Source organism: Epinephelus lanceolatus, chromosome 7, assembly GCF_041903045.1.
Source record: "Epinephelus lanceolatus isolate andai-2023 chromosome 7, ASM4190304v1, whole genome shotgun sequence".
Classification (NCBI taxonomy): domain Eukaryota; kingdom Metazoa; phylum Chordata; class Actinopteri; order Perciformes; family Serranidae; genus Epinephelus; species Epinephelus lanceolatus.
In genome coordinates, this window is record NC_135740.1 from 30,051,425 (window position 1) to 30,076,785 (window position 25,361).

Consider the following 25,361-nt stretch of genomic DNA (forward strand, 5'->3'; position numbering starts at 1 on the left):
CAGCAAACTCAGCCTTAGGACAGCCTGAAGTCTCATGTTTTTTGGGGATTACTTCTCCTCATTTCTTCCCGAGAGCACCGTTTGAATGACAGGGTGTGGATTTATGTAAAAACTCCAGCACATTAAAATAATGTTCAAACACAAATGCGGCTGAAATCAAATTAAGGTTTCATGTTTACCGTGATGGATGATCTACCGCAGCTTGAGTAATTTGTAACCCTGTGGAAGCTTCACACTGTGTAGATGTGAATTTCACCAGAATGGCTTCCTATAATGGCAGGACATTAATCCCTGGTATCTGCAAATATGCTGACTATCTTTAGACACCAGCAGGGACAATGTAAAAGGGAGAGGCAACAAAAATTATAAGGAAGGTAAGAATGCATCACTGTTATGCTGGGCGTCTCAGAGCAAGTGTGCACATTTGTTTGTCTGTGTCAGTGCATACTGTGAGTGTAGAGCTGGAACAATTAGTTTAATAGGCAATCAAGAGGAAATTAATCTAAAGCTGTTTTGATAATTGATTAATTTTTAAGTAACCTTTTTTCCAGCAAGGAAGGTGGGTTTGCTGCTTTGATAGCAAATATGTTTTTTGGGTTTTGGACTGTAAATCAGATGAATCAAAATAGTTCAAAGTCCCTCTCCACTCCAAAATGTCTGTCCTTGACTATAGTGACTTGTACCTGTGCAAAGTTTGTCACTATAGAGGTCCTTTCACAGTCCTCTACAGAGGGACAATGTCTCTGCACTTACCTAAAATCTGAGATTCAAACATACACTGGGCAAATTAGATCAGGTACGCCACTACGATGAAATCCAATCACTGTCAAATATGGTAACATGTATCGACGGGGAAGAGACTTTGTACAACACTGGCAAAGAAACCTGAAACCTTGAGTGCAGAGCGGACTTGTCAGCACAGGGAGCAGAGTTAGCATTAGGGAAAGTTTGACCCCAAACATGGTGGATTTTTGGATCTTTATTCCATTCATTCATTCATTCACTCATTTTCCATAACCACTTATCCTGTTGGGGGTCGCAGGGGGGCTGGAGCCTATCCCAACTGACATTAGGCGAGAGGTGGGGTAGACCCTGGACAGACTATCCCAGGGCGGACACATAGAGACGGACAACCATTCACGCTCACATTCACACCTACGGACAATTTAGAGTCACCAATTAACCTACATGTCTTTGGATTGTGGGAGGAAGCTGGAGTACCTGGAGGAAACCTACATTGACACGAGGAGAACATGCAAACTCTGCTACATGCTAACCACTACTCCACCATGCCGCTTTATTCCACTATCTACCAAAAACCTCATCGCAGGGTTGCCTTCTAGTTCACCTGGTAGAGTGTGTGCACGAGTCCTTTGCAGCGGCATAGGTTTGATTCCAACATGCAGCCATTTGCTGCGTGTCAGCCCCTGCATGTCAGGACCCATGAACGCTGTGTCAGCCACTGCCAGTTAGCTTACCTTCTAACAAACAGCATTGTAGAGGCTACGCCGATGCTTCAAGCCATGGGATGACTTAACCGACACGCTGATTGTTACCATGTCTGATCAATTAAACTTGTCAGTGTCCATTAAACTCAAACATGTTTCCAAAAATCCTCAAAAACATCCACATGTTTAACTCCCGCAGCAACAAGCTGCTTGAGCGGTCAAAAACGTTTTCCTTCTGGGTGGAACACCTGACCAGAAAAAGAAAGGTCCCTACTATGTATAGTGATGACTGCTAATTACCCTGTGAGACCTGACACCCAATAGAACGTATACACCATATATAAAAAAAAAATCATTCATGCATATTCTGCTCCTACAAGCGTTAACAAATGAAAGATGCTAGCTACACATGTCTGCAGGGGGACTTTAAATATGGTACTTTGGGATTTTGAAAAGCTGTGACAGACATTTTATAGATCAAATTATAGACCGATTGAAATAAGCCTTAGTCACAGCTCTATCTGTGTGTATGCAAGTGTGCAGTATGTGGCTTTCTGTGTGTCTAATTTGCATGCATCTGTGAGTGCGTGCTTTTATATGTGTCTGTGACTACATTTAAGTGAGTGAGGGAGATGACGCCTACTTGACAGTCCTGCCCTAAAGACCAAGCCGAACATGTGCTGCCTGTGACAGGAGCCCAAACAGTGACATGATTATTGTGAAGTGCCCTCACCTCTAATGAACAGCGCCACACAAATTACAGGCAGCAGCGGCACCTCGGCACTCCATAATGACTGAACCAATGACCTGCCATTTGCTTAACAACATCTTTCCAACTGGGGGATTGTAACCTCTGCCATCTCGCTGTGTCAGTTTGAAGTGCCGTGTCCTTGTCATCATCTGTCAGATCGCAGCTACTCCGAAAGGGACGTGTGTACACAGGCAACCAAAACAAACACTTTAAAGCAACCCAGCCTTGTACACGTCCCTCACTTATTCATGAGCAACATACCACTGCTGTGTTATTGTGATAAAAAAAGCAGGATGTCACTGTTTTGATGTTTGTTTATAATGTGTTAAAGTGCGTTTTTCTGGGTTAGTCGGAGGCGATTACTTCAAAGGAGACAATTAAGTTACTCCACAGGTAAAAGCCATTTATATCTAGGATTCATGATAACGTGTCTGCATGTACGAGTGTGTGTGCATTAGGGAGATAAGAAGAAAGACAGAGTGTGTACGTAATGCAGCATGTTTTCTGTGTCTACCTTGGTGGCGTCTATGTGGTCCTGCAAAGAGTCGATGAAGAGGTCTCCTACAGGCTCCCAGGCGTCTCTCACCCCCTCTGCCTGCTCCAGGGCCACTGCCAGCTCCTCCATCGCTGCCTGGATCTGGAGTAGACGCTCTAATGTCCTCTCCATGTGTCTGGGGAGTTTTGTTGAAAACATAATTCATTACAGTTAACTACCTGCACCATAAAAATTTGGAGCTAATGCAAGCACAAAAAATTCTATCAACACCCACAGAGCATGCAGTCCAACACATCATTTATTTAAATTTACAGACTGTCGTTTCAGCTGAGCAGCGTGCACATTATTCCATACCATCATTTCATAATCTAAATGCCTTTTCTTTGAAAACAGGTTTTAATATTCTACTGAGCTCTGAATTTTCAATGATCTAAAACTTGATGAATGTGTGTTCCTAATTGTTTCTGTAATGGATTATATTTGCCGCATTTTGTAATCAGGTTATGGTAATTGTATTACGTGTAATGTATTGCAGCAGAACCCTGCTATGGATCAACTCTCTCTCTCTCACACACACACACACACACACACACAGAGTCTCAGAGAGAAATAACACTCCCAACTTCATAGCTTGAAAAGTTACAGGTACATTTGTGCTGTATGGTAAAAACTTTCACACCTAGCCTGTTGATTCAGTAAAAACAAACTCTGATATGGATTAAGCATGATTTCAGAAGCTAAGCTATTAATAAATCCATCTACTGATTGTGAAATCTGTCCATGATCTCATAATTGATTTGTAGCTTAAAGTCCTTGTGCGCCCATCAGCCAAAACATTAAAACCACTGACAGATATAATATACAGTACAGGCCAAAAGTTTGGACACACCTTCTCATTCAATGCGTTTTCTTTATTTTCATGACTATTTACATTGTAGATTCTCACTGAAGGCATCAAAACTATGAATGAACACATGTGGAGTTATGTACTTAACAAAAAAAGGTGAAATAACTGAAAACATGTTTTATATTCTAGTTTCTTCAAAATAGCCACCCTTTGCTCTGATTACTGCTTTGCACACTCTTGGCATTCTCTCCATGAGCTTCAAGAGGTAGTCACCTGAAATGGTTTTCCAACAGTCTTGAAGGAGTTCCCAGAGGTGTTTAGCACTTGTTGGCCCCTTTGCCTTCACTCTGCGGTCCAGCTCACCCCAAACCATCTCAATTGGGTTCAGGTCCGGTGACTGTGGAGGCCAGGTCATCTGCCGCAGCACTCCATCACTCTCCTTCTTGGTCAAATAGCCCTTACACAGCCTGGAGGTGTGTTTGGGGTCATTGTCCTGCTGAAAAATAAATGATGGTCCAACTAAACGCAAACCGGATGGGATGGCATGTCGCTGCAGGATGCTGTGGTAGCCATGCTGGTTCAGTGTGCCTTCAATTTTGAATAAATCCCCAACAGTGTCACCAGCAAAACACCCCCACACCATCACACCTCCTCCTCCATGCTTCACAGTGGGAACCAGGCATGTGGAATCCATCCGTTCACCTTTTCTGCATCTCACAAAGACACGGCGGTTGGAACCAAAGATCTCAAATTTGGACTCATCAGACCAAAGCACAGATTTCCACTGGTCTAATGTCCATTCCTTGTGTTTCTTGGCCCGAACAAATCTCTTCTGCTTGTTGCCTCTCCTTAGCAGTGGTTTCCTAGCAGCTATTTGACCATGAAGGCCTGATTGGCGCAGTCTCCTCTTAACAGTTGTTCTAGAGATGGGTCTGCTGCTAGAACTCTGTGTGGCATTCATCTGGTCTCTGATCTGAGCTGCTGTTAACTTGCGATTTCTGAGGCTGGTGACTCGGATGAACTTATCCTCAGAAGCAGAGGTGACTCTTGGTCTTCCTTTCCTGGGTCGGTCCTTATGTGTGCCAGTTTCATTGTAGCGCTTGATGGTTTTTGCGACTCCACTTGGGGACACATTTAAAGTTTTTGCAATTTTCCGGACTGACTGACCTTCATTTCTTAAAGTAATGATGGCCACTCATTTTTCTTTAGTTAGCTGATTGGTTCTTGCCATAATATGAATTTTAACAGTTGTCCAATAGGGCTGTCGGCTGTGTATTAACCTGACTTCTGCACAACACAACTGATGGTCCCAACCCCATTGATAAAGCAAGAAATTCCACTAATTAACCCTGATAAGGCACACCTGTGAAGTGGAAACCATTTCAGGTGACTACCTCTTGAAGCTCATCGAGAGAATGCCAAGAGTGTGCAAAGCAGTAATCAGAGCAAAGGGTGGCTATTTGGAAGAAACTAGAATATAAAACATGTTTTCAGTTATTTCACCTTTTTTTGTTAAGTACATAACTCCACATGTGTTCATTCATAGTTTTGATGCCTTCAGTGAGAATCTACAATGTAAATAGTCATGAAAATAAAGAAAACGCATTGAATGAGAAGGTGTGTCCAAACTTTTGGCCTGTACTGTATATATATATATATATATAATACCGATCATCTCGCTACAATGCAATGTTCTGCTGGGAAATCTTTGGTCCTGGCATTCATGTGGATGCCACTTGAAGCACTTCACTCATCCAAGCACTGTTGCAGACCAAGTCGCCCCCCTCATAGCAATAACACTCCTCGATGGCGGTGCCCTTCCTCCAGCAGCACCATGCCTCACCACAAACAATGCTCAGAAATGGCCCAAGGAACATAACGAAGAGTGCAAGGCATCAACCTGGCCTCCAAATTCCCCAGATCCCAATCTGATCAAGCATCCGTGGGACATGCCAGTATCCCATCTCACAACCAACAGGTGTCAAAGGATCCACCGCCAACGCCCCAGTGCCAGACTCCACAGGACACCCCCAGAGGTCCTGTGTCCACACCTTGACATGTCAGAGCCAAGTCCGATCCAAAAAGGCCTCACAGTGGATCAGGGGTACCTCTGGGGTACTGACACATCCCATGAATGCCCAATCAGATTGGAATCTGGGGCATTTGGAGGCCAGGTTGACGCGTTGAGCTCTCTGTCATGTTCTTCAGGCCATTCCTGAGCTGTTTTTGCATGGTGCATTGTTCTGCTTTGTGGTCACTGCCATCAAGGTGCATTGTTGCCATGAGGCAGGGTGTAGTAGGTCCACAACAGTGTTTGGGTGGGTGCTGCGTGTCAAGTGGTATCCACATGAATACCAGGAACCAAAATTTTCCCAGCAGAACATTGCGTGGTAACAATATGATCAATATTAATCACCTCCTCCGCCAGTGGTTTTAAGGTTTTGGATGATCGGTGTATATATAACCTATTTATGCATATTATTTGATAACAATGGTCAATGGTACCTCAGCATGCATACTTTTCCTGATTAATAGGTTAAAAACTGTTAAAACTGTTGTGCTTATACTTTGTCAGTTCATGAAGTCCATTAAAAAGTGTGTCAGTGATTCCACAGTAATACGCCCTGAATCATGACCTAACAGTACCCCTCCTTGTCCTTCCGTCTCTACCTGTTAGTCATTACACATAACGTGGTCCATTTGTATTATATTTGTCTAATAATACTAATAATGCTCATAACGTGTTGTTTCTTTGTGAGCTCTTTGTGACACCCAAGAACATAAACATGCATTGAAGTGCTGCATAAACTTCTGTCAGTAATTGCAATCTGATTTCCCCAAGTGGGTCATGATGTTGCAGGATGATCACCAACGCTGTCCAATCAACGAGCTACCTGTAAGTCTGTTTAACTTCATGTTTACTCCCTGTGTTTGTTTGTAAAAAAGTCAGTGTAAACAGGAACCATATCAGAGCTACAATTCAACAATATCATTTTTTCCTCACAGTCCTGGCAGAATGAACCAAACTATAGGTGTGAAGGCTCCCTAAGGATGCTGACTAATCTGACTAGAGAATTCCCCAGTGTTTTTGTTGCTGCTGTTTACATTCCTCTGATGCAAGAAGCTCTAAGAAATCCACTTGTTTTTGTTTTGTTTCTGGTTTTTTTGTGTAGAGTGCATTTGTTGGGCAACCCAGTGTTGTACAATGACAATAAATGAACCCTGACAAATAATTAACATCGACAATTAATGAACCGTGAACACTGAACACATCATAAGATTTTTATCCAAGCTTGATTCAGTTCCTTCATTCTTCATTCATGAAGATTTTTTTTATTCATTTCAAAAGGTTTGCTTTCAGGTGAAAGTTTAATGAGCACATGGCACATAGAACTTACTGACCTCCCCTGTAAACGTCATTATGACATTACATTATTAATTCAATTCAGAAATATTCACCAAAACCTGAACTAAAAAGCTTTCAGAGGATAGGAAAATGCTGCTGTTCTGAACAGAGATCTGACTCAAAGTCTGCTTCTAACACTGACCTTGATTATAAACTTATAAAGCCACTACTCTCAACAGAAAACCCTTTTCCATTCACCAAAAAATTTAATATTTTTGTGCTTTTACAATTACTGACATGGGCAAATGCAGAAACCCAGCGGCTGAAGAAGTATTCAAATGTTTAACTCAAGTGAAAGTACCAATATGACGACGCAGAAGTACTCTATTACAAGTTTAAGTCCTACATTCGACAAGTATATAAGTGTTATCAGCAAAAGCATTGCTTCTGACATTATAAGATTTATATTGATGCATCAATGCATAAGTAGCTGGTTGTGGCGAATCTTTTTTTTTCACTACTTTATAAACAGCCTAGTAGTTTAGCCCTGTTGTTTATAACCTGGTAGTTGAGCCCATCCAATGGGTCACATGATCAACCTAAGGGGTCATGACATGATTAATGGGAGATCAAAGAAAAAAAAAAGAGGAAACAAAAAGTTATTTTCTGCAAATTTGTTTTCAATTTTGACAGTGTTTGTTCACTCAACTCTAAGATATGTCATATCACCTTTATGCTGATGATACACCGATCTATTGCTCTGCCAAACCCAATAACCTGAATTAACTTTCGTCCTAACTGTCCTGGCTTAGCTGACTCCAAAGATTGGATGTCCTATAATTCCCTCCACTTAAACCCTGACAACCAGAAATTCGTTTAATTGGTCGTGATAACTTTGCCATTGTAGTTGATCGGTTAATGGGTGCTCTTCAATAAAATATTAAACCTGTTACTAAGAATCTTGGTTCAATCTCTGAACAGTATGTGACTTTTGACCATCATGTTACCATGGTGTCTAGATTATTGCAATTCCCTCCACACATGTCTCAGTCAAGCTGCTTTAAATCACTCACAGCTGGTTCAAAATGCAGGTGCCAAGCTATTAAGTAGAGGTAACTGTTGTTCACGCATTGCACCTGTTCTTGCATCCCTCCACTGGCTTTCTGTAAAATTCAGATTTAACTACAAGACCCTGTTAATTACATATACGGTACTGCATGACCTTGCCCCACATTTCTAATCTCCTCATTTTCCATACCTCTTCTCGACCACTCCAATCCTCAGATCTAATGCATTTGCGATTTTAGCCCCAACCCTCTGGAACCATCTTCCCCAATTTATCAGCAGATTTTCTGAATCTTTGGACTGTTTGAAGCGGATACTAAACACTCACCTTCATGGGCACACATTTCTATAGATCTTTGTGTTTTGTTTGTTTTAGTTTCTTCTGTCTCTCATTGTGCTGTGTTCTGCATCCTTATTTTTTACTTGATTTATTCATTCATTTACATTTTTCATAACTGTGTGTCTTAAAAATGTACTATATAAATAAAGCTTTTCTTTCATCTCATAAACTTTTACCTGTCTGAGCTTTGACCAATTATTCAAATAACACCATGTTTAGAGATGAAATGTCTCTTTGGTGGAACAACTCAGATGTTTGAAATGTGACACAGGGCCACAACTATACACTGCTATTTGTAAAGGTGTACAAATCAAGGTAGGAACCACTGGTGAAATCTTTATCAGTACATTGTATTACGTATGCTTATCATGTTTTTTTGTTTGTTTGTTTTTTATTAAATGTAAAATCATAAACTGTAAAGTAACTTAAGCTGTCAGATAAATGTAAAGGCAAGAGTAGCTTTATTTCCACCTCTCCAGGAACCTCATTTCATCTGCACAAGATACACACAATGTAAAAAAAAGTGTCTGACCTATGGCGGTCCACACAGCGTGCCGTCAGCTTCTCCCACAGGTCACTGGCAACGTTCGCCTGCTTCCACACTGAGCGGCTCACATTTAAGATTCGCCGGCGTGGAGACACCTCTGCAGAGGGTGGATGAGGTTAGACGAGGCCACGCAGGGGTAAAAGCATAAAGGTGCAAAGGAGGAAGTAAAAAAATAGAGCAGGCAGAGAAATAACAGGGTGTAGAGTAGAGCGGGGGTTAGAGGTCAGACAATGAGAGGAGCAATGATCGGAGACGAAAGGTGCACCAACAAACAGAGAGAGAAAGGAAGGGCCAGGGGCAAAACAAGTTGGACACACAAGGAGAGCACAGTCAGGTAGATTGCTTCAATATTTCCCAGGTGAGCGTCCTGTGCTAAGAGCCAAACAGTACGAAGAGGACGTGTCGGTGGAGAAACAGCAGAGCTTGCTGTATTATTGATCTGGGCAGATGGTACCGTGAAGCTGGTGAGCTGGAGCTAATTGGTCCCGACCCGGACACTTTCCCTAAACCCAGTGTGACACCAGAGGACGAATCACTGCTGATAACTATTAATGGAAGATTCTACCTGCATGGGTCCTTCCCAATGAACTTAGTGGAGGGATGTTGCGAGTATGATATTTTGGCTGGCTCAGCAGTTGGCACAGAGTGTGAAGGGAGCAGACCTTTTCCATCGGTCAGGGTCTCCTCTGGCTCCTGGAAGGGATGCTGAGCCAGAAAGGCCTGGGCAGACTCCAAGACTGAGTAGATGAACGGCCCGCGAGACTTGACATCCTCCATGAACGCCTGCCGGGAGACAAACAGAGAGGAGGAGAGTGTTTCTAAGTGGAAGAAAATGAAAGGCATAAGCTGTTTTTCACACTCAAGTGCTGGTTGTAGCTGAGGAGGAGGAGTCCTGTAGGCTAAGGTGAACCATTGCCTATTCCTCAAACAAGACAGCATTGCCTAAAAATAGACCAAAAGTAATGCCAATCATCGGCTGGTTACAGCTTCTCCAATGTGAGGCTTTGTCTTTTAAATTTTAACTTGAATAACTTTAGATTTTGTATTACTGGTGGAACAAAACAAAACATTTGAAGACATTTTGATTAACATTTTTCTGATTTTTTTGACATTTTATAGTCTGAAAAATGTATAATCAACAGATGAACTGATAATTAAAATAATTAGTTGTAGCCCTATTGTATTCGAGCAGATCTCACAAGTAACATCAAACATTTTCCAGGTTTATCACCTGGGCCCAGTCATTTGGAAATCCCGTATTTTCCATGAACAGCTAATCCATCTTACTTTTGTCGGTCAAGATTCTCCATCATCCAGGTCATGGTCATCATAAGTGCTATGATATAGCACTTATGATGACCATGACCATGATGACCATCATAAGTGCTATGATATAGCACTTATGATGACCATGACCATGATGACCATCATAAGTGCTATGATATAGCACTTATGATGACCATGACCTGGATGATGGAGAATCTTGACAGCACCTGCGATGATAAGTGGTACTAAGTCAATTTGGGAAGAATGCCCTTTGACTGGTACAAGCATTTGAAAGTTCAGAACTGAAGAAACTTCTTGGATGAAAGGCAAAATGTCTTCAAGAAACGCAAGTAAGTCCAGTTGCCTACAATATAGCACTTATGATCATCTTACTTTTGTAAGCAACGCAAGCAAAGCAACACTGGAGTGGATCACACTGATCCAGATACAAACTTTTCAAGTTACAGAATCTGGTTAACTAGTGCTCTAAATGGGGCTACATATCACAATGTAGCCAGTCTACCAACAAACACACTACTAGTACCACTTATCATCGCAGGTGCTGCCAAAGAGAACAAAATGGAGATTTTTTGATTCCGACAGCTATTTGGGGGATTATTTAATAGGGACGACATCCTTTTTTTACTTTACTGCACTGAAATTTTTATACAGTATGTAGCCTAATATCTTACTTTGTACTTTCAAGTACAAAATGTATATATTTTTGACCAGTTTTATAACCTTTTGTTCCTGAAATCTACCCTGAATCCAGCCCTCTGCTGGGATCAGGATGATCAAAGGTATCCCAATCCCACCAAAAAAGTATTGAACAACACGTACTGAAAGTTTGATCCTCTTCAAAACCAACACCAAGAACAAATGGGCCCAGGAGGATGCTGTCAAACTGGCATGACGATACCTTCACCTGGGTACAATCACTGCTGCCATGATCACTGGAAAGTCTGGTCTTGACACCCCTTTGTAAATGTGCTTCAGTTACCACCAACCCTCTGAAGACGGCAATAATTTTTATGGTAACTGTGTGTGACGATAAGAGCTGATCTTTCTAAATTGGACTGTTATTGCAGTGAAGTTCATTTGTAAAGAAAGGTGACAATTTTGTGCTAAATGTAAGCATATAACCTAATCTAAATATGTCCAAATAACACAGGAGAACTAAGGCACTATTTGCTTTGCACCGTGGTTAGAGGTGCATTTCACCCTTTGCAGGTGCTCTGATAATTACCCTCCTTTTTTTGTCCTGTTTGTGCAGGTTTAGCAGCTGCAAAAGCCGCATAATCCTTTTAATCAATGCTCAAATCAATGCACTCATGAGTTCACTGATTTGAGCAGGGGTGCGTTTTATTGTCTATGATTTTAACTTTTAACTTGCAAGAAAAGTAATGTGTTATTTCTTTATCTGAAAGTTAAATTAGATCGATTTAAGAAGACACCAAACACACACACGCATATAAAAGACACACCAAATGGCATAACTGGCTTGTTTAAATACATGGGTTACCTAAAGGAATCATTGAACACACACACACACACACACACACACTCAGCACAACCTACTGGCAGTACTGCATGAAATTACATGGCTGTCTGCTTGTGCTGAGAGCCCAAGGCACAACAGGAGACCAAATCTACTGGGAGCACTGGTCAGCTGGCCGCCACACACAGAACAGCCAATTAGCTGGAGAGCCCGGCTCCACTGGTCCACATTTAACAGCACTCCTTATGCAAGAACACACACACACAGTATAGACCTCTTTACTCCACCACTGCACAGATACCCAGAGTTTCCCCAGGGCCTTTAAGAAAGCCAGTGTGTCAACCTTCTTCATTCTCCTACACTAATCTTTGTTCTGTATAAAACACACTGCAGGTGTGTGAATTAATGCCAGCTCTCTTCAAAGTAATTTATTTAGGTGAAGCCAGCGTACTCAATCCTCTTATGCTATGAAGAGATTACGATTTCAGCTGAAAATCTACATTACTGGCTGGAATTAGCAGCGTTGTGCGGTGCAGCAGTGTTTCAGTGCGTATTAGAAAAACCTCAGGACCAGAGAAACGGCAGGCCTGATAACAACCGGCGAAACACCAGCAAACACCAGCCGGCACCGAGCAAACATGCAAAAGTGTGTAACGGTGAGGAGCTGTGGCGCAAGATAAGATTCCCACTGCAACGGTCATGGAGAAAAACCTGCTGTCTTCCTCTTTCACACTCTTTCTCTAATCACAAACAAATTCCCTCTTCTTCCTTACATCCTCGCTTCCTTACATCCTCGCTTCCTTCCTTTCCTTTCCCTTCCCTTCCCTTTACCCTCTTTTCATCCTCTCTCGCTCTCTTTATTCTCTCCATACCCTCTTTAGCTGCTTTGCTGCCCAAAGAGGAGCTGAGCTACGGATTCCCTGAGCCAGCTGTCATGTTAAAACTTTAATTCCAGCTAAATTTCACACTCAGAGGCTTCATCTTTGGTTGAAGGAACATTAAGAGCGAAGCCTTCAGATCAGATTAAGATACATAATGCATGGGGTAGAAAAAGTCAGGGGGAGGAAATGACTTCATTGACTTCATTTCGTCTAAACATGTTGATGGCATTCCTTTTACCCCTCCCTCTGGACAGTTCCTCTCAGTGCACTTCTGAGAACACAGAGGAGGATGAATTTTTATTTCATTTGCCCTCTTGCATGACGCAGAGAAGATTCTGCAGCTGACGCACAAAATCCCTCCCATCCACTGAAATCACTCACTTATCCCGACGCCCCAACACACACAACCCTCACAAACACATCTTCCCACTCAAACCCCCCACCACCAACACCCCAAATACACAAACAGTAAACATGCTACCAAACCAATACACATGCAAATGCGCACACACACACACAAACGCAGCAGAGAGAGAGCTCTTCCCACACACAAAAACGACATCAGAATAAATCCACTTAAGATCAATAATTCACATTTCTTAAAACGCTTTAATTCTCCATAGAAAACTGGGATGCAATTTCCCTCTCTGCTTTGTCGGAAAAGTTTTAGAGCGACCAGACGCTCGGGAAGCCGAGGCATCTCAGATTATAAAGGCGTGCTGTGCTGAAAATGGAACATTTTGAGAGAGGAAGAGGAAGAGGAGAGGAGAGGAGAGGAGGCATGTTCAACAGTGAATCCTATGAATGACTTAGTGAATTTTTTTTTCGGCTTATGCAGTGTTGGAGGGTTGGCTGTGGAAAGAGAGAACATGTACTGCAGTTTGTGTGCAAGGTACAGCCACAATTTTAGGTTAAAAAAATTCAAGAAATAAACATAATCAACATAAAGAAGTAACAGTGTTGATGTTTTGTCAAGGGCGTCTATGTATTGTGCTGTAGAGGTATCGACTGAAATTAGCATGCTAACCAGCTAGCCCCAGCCCATCCTGTCCTGTAATACCACTTGAACCTCGAGAGGTGAAAGTGAGTCACTGCAATGTCCAGTCTGCCCCCAGTCCAACATGAGAATACGAAAGAAAGAGTACAGCCCCTGGTTAGTGGCACAGTAAACACAAAGGCTACATTCACAGTCATTTTCGTTTTAAAACACATAACTTTTCATAATGCAAAAGATGGCTGAAGAATTTGGCAAACCACGTTTATTACATCCTAAACACCTGCTACCAGCAAGAAACCACTGCTGCTGGCAAAGAAAAGAAGTGAAAACAAGAGTAAGCATTGGTGTGGCTTTGCACGGCTAGAAACCGCTCTTGGCGAGTAAAGAGATGAAGTTTGATGCTGAACTCGTAAAACTTTAGACAGGTAAGTTGCTGGCTATTTAGCAAAATGTATTTTTAATGCAACTAATAACAACACAAAACATACCAAAAAACATTCCAAATGGTGTCAATATTTGGGTCTGATCCAGCTGTTTTCAAGCTACTATGGTTTTGCAACAGCTGAGCTAAAACCAGTGTTTTGCATGAATGTGCTAAAAGAGCAAGTTCATTAAAATTGCAAATTTTTGACAACTTATTAACCTCACTCTAGCTACAGTTAACAACGCTCGTTTTTTACAGCGTCCGTTATGCCGGCTTAACACCAGCAGACAACGCAGCTATTGGTGCTGCTGAATCCAGTTCATGTGGCTATTTAAGGATGTTTATGAACAAACTAAAAAGTTACAGATTCCAACTAGGTATACCACTCTTAGTTGACTTTGCTTTCGATAGCTAGACACTCATTAACTGGTGACTAACTGGTTAATGAAAAACAAAACAAAACATGCACAAGATGTGACATACAATAGGTCTTTCCTTTTAGCCCGGAGCTCCATTGACTCAATGAGCTTTAGCGCCACATTTCAGAGCTCCATCCACTTAGGTGCTGATGTAAACTGCCCTTTATTTCATTTTCTGTTGGCTTTGCTGACAGACATCAGGCTGGCTGCATTAACATAATGTGCTGCTCTGCACTGTGCACCACCTGGGTTGGAGAGGAGCTAGCTAGCAGCTCCAGTTATTCAGGAAATACCCCTGGTAATGTCGTCCCACTACCAGGACGTGGCTGTTGCAAAAACATGGTAACCATCCTCTAGTCGCTGCTCAGGAAGCCCCAGTGGTTAAGGGGCTTCATTTTGAGCCACAAAACCCCTCTAGCACCGTTAGCAGCTTCAGCAGCATTAGCTGTGCTGACACTGCTAACGGTGCTAACAGAGCTAACAGCGATAACATAGTTAACAATACTAAACAGGGCTTTGCAGCCAAAATTGAGCCCCTTACTCATTAGGTCAATCTGAGGGGAGACCGGAGGGTGGGCACAGTGTTTCCACAGCAATGCTGTTGGGTCCGGACAGTGTTACTAGCGGTTACTGCTGAATAAGCTACGCATGAGCTCACATTTATTTTGCTTGCCTGGTCTGAAAAAACAACTCCAAACATCAGCTTTAACGGCAACGAATTTGAAACGACACATGGAGTTGAAACATCTGACCAGTCTTTGGAAATATCTGTGAATGAGTGATGATCACAAGTTGTTACTTTATATACAAAAATGGAGGACATGAACTAGTTCATTTCTGGGGGACTGTGAACTTAGTTCAAAACTCAATTTGTTAACTATGAACGTAAATGTAGTTAATATTAATCTGTGTGAACTTTGAGATAGCTCTTATGACAGGCACTTGTGAGAGAGCTATAATGTAAACTACAGGCCAACGCTACACATGAACATAAGATAGCAGTGTTATTTGCTCTCAGAATTCCAAAACGTTTAGCCAAATTTGAGTATTCTTGCCTTCCTGTTAGCTCGTAATTGGCTTCCTTTAGTAACTGAGGACTGTAAATTTAGACTGTACAGACCCAGTAGTAGACCAATGAGATCCTACTCCAAATTTCTTTCGAGGAAGTGGCCAGACATTAAGACAAATTAAGAGGGAAAGGAAGGGGGACAGAAGCAACTGCAAAATTGTGTGGAAGTGTGAGTGTTGTTCCTCCATTGTCCTGTTAATTGGGAGGCTGATTCCACAGTGCAACAGTCGAGGTGGGAGTCAGAGTGGGATTAAACAGGAGCCACAAACCTCTCACTGTCAATACAAGTCGCCTTTCAGAAACACTGCACAAACTGACAGCACAGAAAATTGGAAAGAGGGTGGAAAGGGAAACTCTGCTGTACTTACAGAACCAATTACGAGTGTGTGTGTGAATGTAGGCTACTGTATATGTGTGTATATTTGTGTGTGTGTGTGTGTGTGTGTGTGTGTGGCTGTGGCTGTCTTACCGTTAGTCATACAGATTGTTGGCCTGCTCAAAAATAGCTCCACACAACAAGCAGAATCGAATGCAGTAACTGAAGTCATAACAGAGGTAAAGCTTTTGATTGTTATTTCTTGGAATAAAACAACATTGAGCTGTCATGAGTTTTATATCGAGGAAACAATAAAGATTCAAATGAAGGCTCTAAAATGTACCTGAAGGTGTGTGTGAAGGGTAGAACCGTTAAAATTTATGCTCTTTGGATACTGACTCCTGTGTGACAAGAAGTATCGGGAGAAACGTCACCTGGGATGCTCAGGATGTTCTTTCATTTCCCAGTAAATCACCTTAGTTGTGGGTGATGTATCTCAAGAACTGGAACTGGTTCTCTCTCTCACACACACACACACACACACACACACACACACACACACACACACACGCACACACATCTGCCTGCTGGGTAACTCCTGTCTGTGCCAACTTTATGAGAGTCTCCTCCAACACAGCGTGCACGGGGCTATATAACACGTCAATTAAAAAAGATTTCAGTAGAGAGACTTTCCTGCCTTAAAGACATCCTGGGATTTTTGTTATCATCCCACCAGTGGGTGTCTTTAACACACAGGAAAGCCATTTATTCTCTTTTGATCTGCCCAATAAAATAGAAGCTACTGACATAATATTGAAACTCTCTCCAATTATTCTGTCAGCTTGCTAAATTAGGGAAGTCTGATAAAAAAGAGCTTGAGTATATATATATACAGTACAGGCCAAAAGTTTGGACACACCTTCTCATTCAATGCGTTTTCTTTATTTTCATGACTATTTACATTGTAGATTCTCACTGAAGGCATCAAAACTATGAATGAACACATGTGGAGTTATGTACTGTAAAAAAAAAGGTGAAATAACTGAAAACATGTTTTATATTCTAGTTTCTTCAAAATAGCCACTCTTTGCTCTGATTACTGCTTTGCACACTCTTGGCATTCTCTTGATGAGCTTCAAGAGGTAGTCACCTGAAATGGTTTTCCAACAGTCTTGAAGGAGTTCCCAGAGGTGTTTAGCACTTGTTGGCCCCTTTGCCTTCACTCTGCGGTCCAGCTCACCCCAAACCATCTCGATTGGGTTCAGGTCCGGTGACTGTGGAGGCCAGGTCATCTGCCGCAGCACTCCATCACTCTCCTTCTTGGTCAAATAGCCCTTACACAGCCTGGAGGTGTGTTTGGGGTCATTGTCCTGTTGAAAAATAAATGATCGTCCAACTAAACGCAAACCGGATGGGATGGCATGTCGCTGCAGGATGCTGTGGTAGCCATGCTGGTTCAGTGTGCCTTCAATTTTGAATAAATCCCCAACAGTGTCACCAGCAAAACACCCCCACACCATCACACCTCCTCCTCCATGCTTCACAGTGGGAACCAGGCATGTGGAATCCATCCGTTCACCTTTTCTGCGTCTCACAAAGACACGGCGGTTGGAACCAAAGATCTCAAATTTGGACTCATCAGACCAAAGCACAGATTTCCACTGGTCTAATGTCCATTCCTTGTGTTTCTTGGCCCAAACAAAGCTCTTCTGCTTGTTGCCTCTCCTTAGCAGTGGTTTCCTAGCAGCTATTTGACCATGAAGGCCTGATTGGCGCAGTCTCCTCTTAACAGTTGTTCTAGAGATGGGTCTGCTGCTAGAACTCTGTGTGGCATTCATCTGGTCTCTGATCTGAGCTGCTGTTAACTTGCGATTTCTGAGGCTGGTGACTCGGATGAACTTATCCTCAGAAGCAGAGGTGACTCTTGGTCTTCCTTTCCTGGGTCGGTCCTCATGTGTGCCAGTTTCGTTGTAGCGCTTGATGGTTTTTGCGACTCCACTTGGGGACACATTTAAAGTTTTTGCAATTTTCCGGACTGACTGACCTTCATTTCTTAAAGTAATGATGGCCACTCGTTTTTCTTTAGTTAGCTGATTGGTTCTTGCCATAATATGAATTTTAACAGTTGTCCAATAGGGCTATCGGCTGTGTATTAACCTGACTTCTGCACAACACAACTGATGGTCCCAACCCCATTGATAAAGCAAGAAATTCCACTAATTAACCCTGATAAGGCACACCTGTGAAGTGGAAACCATTTCAGGTGACTACCTCTTGAAGCTCATCAAGAGAATGCCAAGAGTGTGCAAAGCAGTAATCAGAGCAAAGGGTGGCTATTTTGAAGAAACTAGAATATAAAACATGTTTTCAGTTATTTCACCTTTTTTGTTAAGTACATAACTCCACATGTGTTCATTCATAGTTTTGATGCCTTCAGTGAGAATCTACAATGTAAATAGTCATGAAAATAAAGAAAACGCATTGAATGAGAAGGTGTGTCCAAACTTTTGGCCTGTACTGTATATATATATATATATATATGTATTTAATACTACTGGGACCAGAGGCTGTAGCGAGGTTGAGAGCCTCGGAGACCCTACACACGTACAGTCCACACATTTATTGGCTGACAGTATAGCTGCAGATGGTCATTTTTTTTTATTAAAAAAACTTTTGGTATATTTGCTGAAACTGTCACTATATCCAAAAAGTGCTATATGAGAATTATAATCAGTGAAAAAAAATCATATTCCTCTGCCTATTCTGTTGCCTTGTGGCGCTTCTGATGGCCTTGCTGCAGTAATATGGATATGAAACAGTAAATGTTACTGCATTTGCTGTTTCTCTCCTCAAATGTTTTCAGAAACATAGTGTACTGTTTAGCTGTAAAATAGAATGTTTGTAACCTGGCTGCCATGTTGGAAACAGTCAGGCGAAGCACCACGCACCACCCACCAGCCTGAGTAAACTTTCTCATTTTACAGCTAAACAGTTCACTAAAAAATGTTTTTGAAAACATTTGAGGTGAGAATTAGGCAATGCAGTAACAGAATCCTTATTCATATTTGATCAGCGCTGCCTAGTTTGACAGTTTGACCACAGTTCACAAGCAGTGATCGACATGATTGACATCTGCATTAAGTAATAATGATAACAATCTTACTATATAATGATGAAAACTCTTGTCTGTGTGTGTGTCTGTTCCACGTTTTTCTCCTCACTGACTTGGTCAATCCATGTGAAATTTGGCACAGTGGTAGAGGGTCATGGGAGGATGCGAATGAAGCAATATTACATCAATTGGCCAAAGGGGGGCACTATAGCAACCGATTGAAATTGCAAGCTTTGAATGGGGATATCTCATACCCCGTATGTCGTAGAGACATGAAACTTTTCACAGAGATGCCTCTCCTCATGAAGAACAAATTTGCCTCAAGAACCCGTAACTTCCGGTTATACAGATTTTCTGCCATTTAGAATTTTTTGAAAAACACTTAAAAATCGACCTCTTCCTAGGAAGTTTGACCGATCTGCATGAAACTCTGTGAACATAATCTAGGGACCAATATCTAAAGTTCCCTCTTGGTAAAAGTTGGAAAACTTACTAAAACTGAGCTTCTATAAGGCAATGAATATTGCGGAGGGCGTGGCTCATTACATAAAGGTGTATAACATCTCAAGGGTTTCACCGATCACCACGCAACTTTGTAGGCATATGACCACACCTAATCTGAGGGGACCCCTCCATTATTGACCCCATCAAACAAAATGGGGGCGCTAGAGAGCTAATTTCTTATCTAGGCCTAACCGCCATATCTATTTTTACTACACTTGGTAGATATGTAGAACACGACGCCTCAAGGTGACTGGAGAAATTTAACTCTAACTGGCAACTGGGTGACGCTATAACAACAGAAAAATGGCTAAAATGCAAGAGATTGCTGTGGCTGCAATCGTACTATCAAATTCACAAAAACTCTGTTTGAATACATTGCTCTTCTTAATGGGTTCAGTTGACTATTGACTAATCTGCAATTTCCTATGACCTGTATCCCAAACACACACCATGTGAAACTGTACGTGGGCAACTGTGCACTCAATGGGTATGGACTAGTCTTTATTTATAAAGCGATTTTCAAAACAGAGTCACAAAGTGCTTTACATGTCAATAACTACAACAGACAAGACATGAAAACACCAACTTTTAAAAGAACTAATGAAACAATTTAATATATAAAAACTTGGGAAATAAAAGACAGTTTAAATTAATTAAAAACTGAGATCACTGACACGGCCAACCTGATGTCCTGGGCAGATTGTTCCAGAGCCTCGGAGCTCGACCTCTGGGACATACAAAAGACCTCTGCCCGAGGACCTCAAAGTGTGTCCTGGCATGTATGAAACTAGGAGGTTGGAAATATAGCTGGGAGAGAGACCATACGGAGCCGTAAAAGTAATCAGTTAAATCTTAAAATCTATTCTAAAACACACTGGGAGCCAGTGTAAAGAAACTAAAAATGGAGTAACGTGATCATGTCTCTTGGTTCTGGTCAAAGACTCCTTGGCTCTGATTGGTTGGTCGCCACGACAGATTAACAGAACAGTAACAGGGGACATTTTTCTGCATTTACTACTTTTACTTGCAATATTTTAAGTACATCATACCGATGGTACTTTGATACTTTTACTTCAGTGACGTTTTCAGTGCAGGACTTTTACTTGTAACAGAGTATTTTACAGTGCAGCATAACTACTTCTACTTCAGTAAAGGATCTGAATACTGTACTTCCTCTGCCATTGTCCTCCGGACTGTGTGGGCATTTAACACTTGCTTGACCAACATCTCACCTCATGTTAGTTTGTTGCACCTGAAGATAGAACAAAGAATTCACACCTTAAGTTTGGTGTCCTTTGCAAAATCCCATCACATTCCCAAACCAACTTCAACCTAAAAAGAGGTTTAATCAGCCAAAAAATAATGGAATACACTTGTGTGGGTGTGCAGAGACTTTCAAGAGAAAAGAAGCATCCCCACGAGGCAAAAGCACCTCATTTCACTGTAGTGAGCGATGAAGATGGGGAAGAGACTGGAGGAGACAAGGATAATGAGATATGAGCCATGTATAAACATCCTGCACATACGTTCAGAACACTGATCTCTGCACACTGCATAGCACTTACAAGTCTGTCACACTGACATAGGAAACTGGCTAAATTAGAATAACATGTGCAAGGAACTATATTTCATAATTTATATAATCTTATTCCATACATCGACAGAAACTCTTGATGTCCTGTTTGATCAGTTCCTGTATCATTCTTAATTTCCCTACAAGTCTGACGTATGTTGCAATTATTTTTTGGTCCGTCTTCCTGAGATGGAAAACTCGTGTCGCCTGACCGTGTCCTGCAGACGTCAAAGTATGAGCCAGGGTTTTAAGCCAAGTATTGGTTCTCCTGCCCTCAAATATGAGAATGAAAATATTTATTGGAAAGATAAACAAGCACTGATTTGTGCCATGATCAATAAGGTCTCAGTCTCTGAGTTTGTGAGCTTGTGTGCCCTTCTATCCACACAAGCCCTTGAAGGGATTTACAAGCCAGTTCAAATCACTAAACCATGGAGGAATTATCTGACAGGAGGAGGAGGTGGCTCACTCCACTGTCAGCAACTCTTACTGATGTTTCCTCAAGCCTTTAACTTTTATATTGTAAAAAATAAAATGTTAAAAAGGCTGCCAATCCTATCAGCTTATCATAACTGAGATAAAATATGTGATAAAATGCTTGTTTGTAGCCTTCACCGTTGGCTGATCGCCATCAGAAAGAGATGAAAACTGAGGTGGAGCAGCTAATCCTTATGTGGTTCAGTGTTGATCAACACCTTGATTTATTTAACAAAGAGTTGCTGAGTTTTATTAAATCGTGGCTGAACTGTGCAAATTGTGTGTCTGAGTGTGTTGCCCTTTGTCCTGCTACAACCAATCCCCCAGGCCACTGTGCTGTGAATAAGAATGGAACCAGTTTGCCTGGTTTAATAACTAAATATATATATATTTCACAGGGTGGCCAAATGCTTGACTCAAAAACACACAGTCTTTGAGCTCAGATAAGTGTCTTGTCAAATAAAAACTGTCTACTGCTCAGTCTGGAGTTGCAATCATAGACTGTATAGAAGAAGGGGACGTAGCCACTATGACGTTACCCATTGGTTTTTAGACTCCTGTTTTGAAGCCTCGAGTTTGACATTTCGTTTGTCGCCATCTTGGTAGTAACCTGTCAATCACAAGGTAGCCATGCCCCAAAGCATACCCTACTTTATGGGCTATTTTACTCGAAATGGGACCATCATTTACAAAACGAACATCATGCTGTATTGAAGAAGACTTGAAACTAGCTACCATAAACTCATCAGTAAAATGTTTACCAAGGTAATAAATCAAGTGAGAGGTAGGGTCTTCTGTACAATCTGACTTCTCTTTGCAATCACTAGAGTCGCCCCCTGACTTCCGTTTTTAAACCTTGAGTTTGACATTTTGGCTGTCACCATCTTGTTTGTTGGGAATCTTCTTGCAGAAGTCCAGTTGTTGAAGTGTGACGGGTAGATATGAATGAGAGCACAAGGATACCACCATGGTAGCAACTTGTCAGTCACAAGGTAGCCAAGCTCTAAAGCATACCCTAAATGATTTACAAAGTGAAAGTAGCGACTGAGACCATAAACTCATCAGTATAATGTTTACTGAGGTAATAAATTAAGTGAAAAGTAGGTTTATTTTCTCATAGACTTCTGTACAATTTGACTTCTCTTTGCAGTCAGTGGAGTTGCCCCCTGCTGGCCATTAGAAAGAAAAGAAAGAAAGCAGATTTAAAGCATTTCCACATTGGATTCCCTTTTTTCAGACCCAGAAGTTGCCACTTGGTTGCAGCAATTAGTCAATTAACCAATTCGACGATCACGATCACAAGAACTTTTTCAAGGATTGATTGGCTGTTCAAGTCAAATTTTAAGCAGAAATGCCAAAGATTTTATGGTCAAATGTGAGAATTTCTAGTTTTTCCAGCCTTACATTGAGGTAAATGGAAAAACTGTTGGTCTGACAAACAACACATTTCATGACACCATGTTCTACCATTTTCTGATTGACCAAATAATTGTTTAATCATGAAATTAATCAACAGATTAATCTCTGAAAATAACTGTTAGTTGCAGCCCTAGTTCAGTAAAGTCAACTGAGTGCAAATCTATTCCTAACTTCCTTAAAGTAACAGCAAAACTGCAGCTACAGTGGCTTTATCTCGGGTCATGTGACTTGAAATGCTCACCCAAGAGACCCTGGAGAAAACTAAAACTGTTTCTATGTTTTACAGCATTGGAAAAGATAGATTTTAAAGCTAGTGCAGGACTTTCATATAGAAATGAACATCTTTTACGTTCAAGCCCTTGTCAAACAAGTTCATACAATGCTGATTAAGTCCATCGCTGCAAAAGAAAGCTCTCTGTATTTTGCAGTACACCAGAGTTGTGATGTTGGTTGTCTGTGGCGACTGCCCCGCACTGATGCTCCGGAAGTGATGTGTTATGAAAAAAAAGCCAGAGCTAAAAGGGGCAGGAAGAGGGGTAAGGCCATAGCGATGGAGCAGCAACTAAGAGTATGGCAGAATCTAAGGCTGAAAATCCTAACAAGCATCTAAGAACAGTTTCAGGAGTGGATGCTCCAGTTAAAAAAAAAAGTGTTCAAACAAAGTAATAAAGTTAGAATACTGGCACAGGGGAAATTGAAAGGAGCACTCCTGAGGGCAGGGGAGATGCAGCAAGTTCACCCGCAGGCGTAACTCATACGCAAACGTCGATTGCGTTTGCGTAATTACTTTCATTGCCAGAGGGGGGAGATAGAAGCTCCACACTACAGCTTTAAAATGAAATACTCAAAAAATGATTTTTTAAACATATATTTAACATATAACAAGACAAAACTTACACAGAAGCACAGGATTAGAGCTTGTTAAATCTATGTTTTACTCAGTGGTGTCTTTAAAATCATGTTTATTTGAGCATTCAATAAACCACTGTATTTGTATTTGCACTTCATGTTAGCACTGGTCCTTTGCACTCTCAATACAAACACTGCAGTGCACAAAACCCCGCCTCCATCAATGGTAACAATGATAGCTAAACTTGGAGAAGATAATCTTGTTTACTATTGACTCAGGCTGGACAATAACCTCAGCTTTGATCGATATCTGTTATATCTACAAAAGATGCCAGCAAAGACTCTGTTATCTGCAAACTCCCCTGAAAAAGCAGACAACCAATAATACCCCACTAATCCTTGTGTTTCTTTACTATGTTAAACGTCTACAGCAACAACAAATCCATCCACTTACCACCCGCAACACACACTGCTTTCTAAGATCACTGGCCTCCTCACCTCCAGCCTCTCACATCTCAATGACAGAGCCATCACATTGCACAGATCACAGCACATGACCCTGGGCACACCCCCAATCTATTTCTCACACTGCTCCCATATAGAAGCAGAAATAGGACTGTAAAGGGCACTCTATACTGTAGCACGAGTCCTGCCCCCTCTGCCACACTGTCTGTTTTTATGTCTCTATGGACTCAATTTATCTGAGTAGTGAGTACATGTCTGATTTTCCAGCAGACATATCATGGAGATTAATTTCCTCTTGTGCAGACTAAAGACTCTATCAGTATTTGTACAGGATGTGAAATTATTTGCACTAAAAAGGTATCACAGTCTACAATACCTGGTGGAACTCCCTCTGGTGCTGGACGGCCCCCACGTCGCCTCCTATGGGCAGCTGCTCCGACAGCTCCTCGTCCTTGGCTGTCAGCCATTCTATGATCTCCTGCAGAGAGAGCTGCAGCTTCCCGCTGTTGTCAGAGAAGGCCTCTAGCCGCACCCTGCCAACACACACACACACACACACACACACACACACACACACAGACACACACACACACGAGTTAGCTCAGCAAACAGAAACATTCTCTACCAGAACAGCTAAATACTGCAGATTATATTTGGTCACAGCCTCCCACTATCCAGAATGTGGGCATCCAAAACTGAAAACTTCACCTGAAGATGTCAAATTTAAACCTTCTATTGCAATCCAGTGACGATGCATGGTTTTCACATTTCTTTTTAAATCAAATAAAAAACATCTTGAAGCATTCATGTCCTATTTAACAGTGTTTTGCACAGGACCTTAATCGCCTCTTTAGTCTGCACCGTCCTTAATTTGGGCAACTGTATCATCATGCAGAACACAGACCTTATATAAAAATGGACGATAAGACAGCTCTCAAAAAGTGAAGCCAAAATATCTCAATCGCCACCTGGTTGCTGACTGCAGTGAAGGTCATAAACCCCGTCCCCTCCATGTTAGCAGATGGGCCGGTAAAGTCAAAAGTAAAAGATCAAAGTATATGTCAAATAATTTTTTTGCAAAGATGGTTTCTGTCATTTTATGTAGTTGTTATCACCCTGATGTTTGTTCAAGGGTTTGACGTCATGATTGACAGCTGTTTGTGCCAACTGGTATGTCCGCAATCAATGGCACTGCTCTCAATGGGGCTGATGGTGGAAACTTAATAGCACAAAGATACTGCACAGATTCTGG

The 25,361-nt window shown here is 41.7% G+C and overlaps 1 protein-coding gene across 4 annotated transcripts in view; it reads right to left on the minus strand.

The window, feature by feature from the left end:
- drp2 (dystrophin related protein 2) overlaps positions 1-25,361 on the minus strand; it is a 197,279-nt gene that overhangs the window by 77,362 nt on the left and 94,556 nt on the right. For all 4 annotated transcript variants that reach the window (XM_078169424.1, XM_078169423.1, XM_033633165.2 and 1 more), the window contains exons 3-6: positions 24,486-24,642; positions 9,503-9,623; positions 8,826-8,937; positions 2,714-2,870 (exon numbers count right to left, since the gene is read on the minus strand). In XM_078169424.1, the coding sequence (XP_078025550.1) occupies positions 2,714-2,870; positions 8,826-8,937; positions 9,503-9,623; positions 24,486-24,642 (547 nt within the window). The remainder of the gene's footprint in view (positions 1-2,713; positions 2,871-8,825; positions 8,938-9,502; positions 9,624-24,485; positions 24,643-25,361) is intronic.